Source organism: Apium graveolens, chromosome 7 (genome assembly GCF_009905375.1).
Source record: "Apium graveolens cultivar Ventura chromosome 7, ASM990537v1, whole genome shotgun sequence".
Classification (NCBI taxonomy): Eukaryota; Viridiplantae; Streptophyta; class Magnoliopsida; order Apiales; family Apiaceae; genus Apium; species Apium graveolens.
Window position 1 is genome coordinate 251224132 of NC_133653.1, and position 4532 is coordinate 251228663.

Sequence of the window (4532 nt, forward strand, 5' to 3'; positions counted from 1 at the left end):
ATAGATAAAAGATATATTATATAAAATATATATTTCAAAAGTAGAGAAAAATTCCATGAAGACCACCTATATTTTTGCAATAAAAAATACTATGAAATATATTATTTTGTGAAGTATATTTTACGAATATTATTAATTTTTTAACATTGTTGAATATCATTTAAGTTTATAAGTATAATGTATATGGTCTGCAATTTGAACAAATATTGCAAACTAAAGATGTTTGGTAGAATAAAATATTTTGTAATGTTTGATGTCGCATATATATTCAAAATTTTAAATAAAATAATAATATTATGCAAAATAGTCACCAAATTATAATTTCAGTACTTCGTGGTTTAGGTTCCGTTTACTTCTTCCAAGTCACTTCCGGTTCTAAGGCAGCAGATTCAGGGCATTCATCTGTAGCTCTTACTTTGACATTGGTTACTTATTTCATTCACTGAGAAATCCACCAATCCGAGTGTGATCAGTAAACAATAACTCGCATAGTCTATCCAGTTTATAGATTTTTTGATCAACCGTTAACATCTGCTTGATAATACCTCATTGATCCTGGTTCGATCCTGACTCACCCCCAGAATTGTTGAGAACAGATACTCATTTCTAAGGTTATAAGCCAAAATTAGTAAAAAAAAAAAAGGAGGCCATGCTCACATTTAATTTCATGACTCATATTGATAATATTTTAATCTTTAAATAAATAATTGTCGGTTGCATTATAGATCTCATTTAATGCGGGTTAGATAAATTTGTTTCTGTATAAAACCAGGGGAGCTTATAGCTAAGTTTCCATAGCCTTCACTGCACAAGTTTACACCGAGTGAAAATGGATGCAACTATTGCCTCAATTGTTATCTCAGTGATTGCACTGGTCATTTTTAAATACACAATCAAACAAGCCAACAAGTATTGGTTTAGGCCAAAGAAAATGGAGAAACGGCTGAGGGAGATAGGGTTTAAGGGAAATCCTTATAGGATCATCTTTGGAGATTCAAAAGATGTGGATCGGATGAGGGCACAAGTCACTTCCAAGCCTATGGAACTCTCCGACGATATCGTATTCCGTGTTCTACCATATCACCTACATCTGCTCCAGAAGTATGGTAAGGCGTTTAAGTAGAGAAGTTATCTACCAAGATTCTTCTTTACAGTATATATAATTTGTATCTAAATATTATGCATTCATGTATAGGTAAGAAGTATTTCATCTGGTTTGGCATGAAACCAAGATTAAGCATATTGGATCCAATGCTAGTGAAGGATATTCTGTCAAGACCAAACGAATTCCGAAAGCCAGGCAATGATCAAATGGGCACGGTGCTTGCAGGTGGACTCTTCATGAGTGAGGGTTTAACATGGACTAAACATAAGAAGATTCTCAACCCTAGTTTTCACATCGACAGGATAAAGGTAGCTTAATATTGTTTGTATTCTTACATTTTACACTCCAACTCTCTTTGTTTTTTAATATTTGACGTTCATTTTCTTTTTCTGAATAAATATTTATAAGGTATACTAAAATTCACAAAAAAGTTGAAAAAAATTATTTCAACTATACTGTCAAAATACTTTAAAGACAGATAAAACAATGGGAGTAAAAAACATGCATATGTTACGATTATTGATCTTCTTGTTTTCTGATTCTGTTAACTCGGAAGAACATGGTACCATCAATAGTGGAGAGCTGTTTGGAAAAAATAGAGAAGTGGAATTTGTCCCTAGCTTCAAAGGAATCAATCGAGGTTGATATGGTGCAAGAAATTGACCCTTTAATAGGTGATATAATGTGCAAAACAGTTGTAGCAGGCCCGATCAGCGAAGAGTCGAAGAGGATGTATCAACTCCGAATTATGATGAACCAACAAGCAGCCAAACTAGCAAGGCTCATGTTCTTTCCCGGATGGTGGTAATTAATTCAATTCAAATAGTCTGTCTATCATCATTAATATCGTTTTGTAGTTTTCGCTTTCTTTAAACATCTCGCAAAATGTAAGGCTTTAGCTGAAACAAATTTCAGGAGTTTACAAACTCAAGAAGTGAAGACTATAAAAGCAGCTCATAAAGAAACTCAAAGTTTAGTGAAGAAAATGGTGACTAGGAGACTGGAAGAAATGAAAAATGGAGCAAGTAATCAAGGTGATATGTTGAGTTCAATGTTGGAAGCTTTTCAAGATGAAGCAAGTGGAGTTAGTCTTGACGATGTGATTGAGGAGTGCAGGAGTTTTTCCTTCATTGGAAAGGAATCTACAGCACGGCCATTGGTATGGATGCTCTATGTTCTGGCCAGATATCCCGATTGGCAAGAGCGGGCAAGAGAAGAAGTTTTGCAGATTTTCGGAGATCAAAAGCCCAATGTTGACGGACTAAATAAACTCAAAATTGTAAGTCTTTCTTCACCCTTGCGATTGCTAGAAATATTTTAAAACTAGAGTATATATATCACATATTTGATATCAAAATATGATGACACGTACATGAAATTTTAATGATCTCAGATAACAATGATTATCTACGAAGCTCTGAGATTATATCCACCAACTGGTGTGATTCACCGATGTATTTCCAAAGATACAAAGTTGGGAGATATGGTACTACCGGCCTGGATCCAGATCACCATACCGATAACTTTAATGAATCACGACCCTGATATTTGGGGAGAAGATGTAAACCAATTTAAACCTGAAAGATTTGATGAAGGCGTTTTCAACTCAGAGATGCAATCTATATTCTTTCCTTTCTCGGGGGGGCCTCGAAAATGTATTGGGCAAAGTATGGCAATGGTTACAAGTAAATTTGTAATCGCAACCTTCTTGCAGCACTTCATCTTAGAGCTTTCTCCATCATATCTACATGCTCCAAGACATTCTTTCTTCCTCGTACCTCAGCATGGAATGAAACTTGTTCTACGTAAACTTGTGTAGCTACTGAAATATTTGATCAAAAGGATATCTCAGTGTGCAAGTCTTCATATCATTGGATATGATATGTGTGTATCTAACCATTTTTCTCAAATAATGTTGGTTAAATGTTTGATGTATCCCCTGGGCATGCTACATCAATTAATTAAGCAGTGTACAGTAAATCGTACAGTAAAGCGAACTCAAATATCGTCAAAACAAAAAAGGTCTATCTACATAATTTTATCACAAAATAACTATTTTAAGGATACAGTTGTGCAAGACCAGATCATTTCAACTTCTTTACGCATACTATTCACTACAAGAAAACAGGACAAAGCCGACCGTCAAAAACGGTCGGTTAAGAGGCAAAACGGTCGGTTAAAGGGGTGGTCGGTTTTAGCCTGGTCGGTTATGACCTTTGGTCGGGTTTAAGTCTAATAACCGACCAATACAGTGGTCGGTTAAGTGCCTGGGCATTTTACTAAAATGTGGGGTCACTGTGTACACGTGGTAACACATGTGCACACGTGTCGCCACGTCACAGAGTCATAACCGACCGCAGGTGGTCGGTTATGTCTATTTCTAAATGTTGACTGGAACTCATAACCGACCGTGGTTAAAGTGTGCACATCGGTCGGTTTTATTTCAGAAGCTAACTAAAATTTCATAACCGACCGTCCTAAAACCGACCACCCTCTAAAGAAGACGGTCGGTTATGTCTATTTTTAAAAAGTTGACTGAAACTCATAACCGACCGTGGTCAAAGTGTGCACATCGGTCGGTTTTATTTCAGAAGCTAACTTAAATGTCATAACCGACCGTCCTAAAACCGACCATCCTCTAAAGGAGACGGTCGGTTTTATGAAGAAGATGGTCGGTTATGTCACCTGACGGTCGGTTTTCTGGGTTTTGTAATGGTCAAAAGTGGTCGGTTATGCCTATTGTCGGTCGGTTTTAAGGTCTGATTTTAAAAAAAAATTGCAGGTTTTTCTGCAGCCCCTGGATACCAAACCAAATCAATACACAAATCCAATCCAATCACAACCAAACAACCAAAACAAACAACAATGATAATCATTAAACTATACTACTCAAAATCATTCGCAAAAACTAGTAAATTTCATAATTAAACTATAGTAATTAAATCCAACGCAAACATTCACAAACTCCGATAACCGGAGGATTAAACTGTATCATTACATCATTATAGTCTTAAAACCATCACAACGTATTATATTACATCCCATAACCATCAAATTACAATAGTCTTAAAATCGATCAATATAAACTAATCCGACAAATCAACATCGGATGATCCACCGCCATCACCGCCGTCATCACCGCCGCCATCACCGCCGCAATCATCAAAGTCCTCAACATCGGAGGTCTCATCCTCGGACGTGTAATCCTTATCGACTTCCATAGCTCGCCGATTGTTTTCCTAGATACAAGTTTAATTAAACTAGTTAAAAAGAAGAAACAAAATTTATATGTGAATGAAAACAATAAATAAACAAGAAGGTCAAAAATTATACCTCCACAACACGAGCTTCCGTCTTTTGGACGATATCTTCAATCAAGGAGCCCACGATATTCATGATCTCGCCACCGATAAGGTTATTCCATTGC

At 36.2% G+C, this 4532-nt stretch overlaps 1 protein-coding gene across 1 annotated transcript; it reads left to right on the forward strand.

The window, feature by feature from the left end:
* The first annotated feature begins 781 nt into the window (after window positions 1-781).
* On the forward strand, window positions 782-3124 carry LOC141671062 (cytochrome P450 72A15-like). The gene is made up of 5 exons (XM_074477153.1): window positions 782-1106; window positions 1196-1413; window positions 1662-1909; window positions 2021-2384; window positions 2499-3124. The coding sequence occupies exons 1-5, from the start codon at window positions 830-832 to the stop codon at window positions 2922-2924; spliced, it is 1533 nt and encodes a 510-aa protein (XP_074333254.1). The 5' UTR covers window positions 782-829; the 3' UTR covers window positions 2925-3124.
* Window positions 3125-4532: the final 1408 nt, after the last annotated feature.

What these genes read in the sequence shown, in the direction of transcription:
- LOC141671062 (XM_074477153.1), top strand. Translation starts at nt 830, where the DNA reads ATGGATGCAACTATTGCCTCAATTGTTATCTCAGTGATTGCACTGGTC. An exon ending in ATGTTCTTTCCCGGATGGTG is followed by an intron (nt 1,910 to 2,020) that starts GTAATTAATTCA and finishes AACAAATTTCAG; the next exon opens with GAGTTTACAAACTCAAGAAG. An exon ending in GACTAAATAAACTCAAAATT is followed by an intron (nt 2,385 to 2,498) that starts GTAAGTCTTTCT and finishes TAATGATCTCAG; the next exon opens with ATAACAATGATTATCTACGA.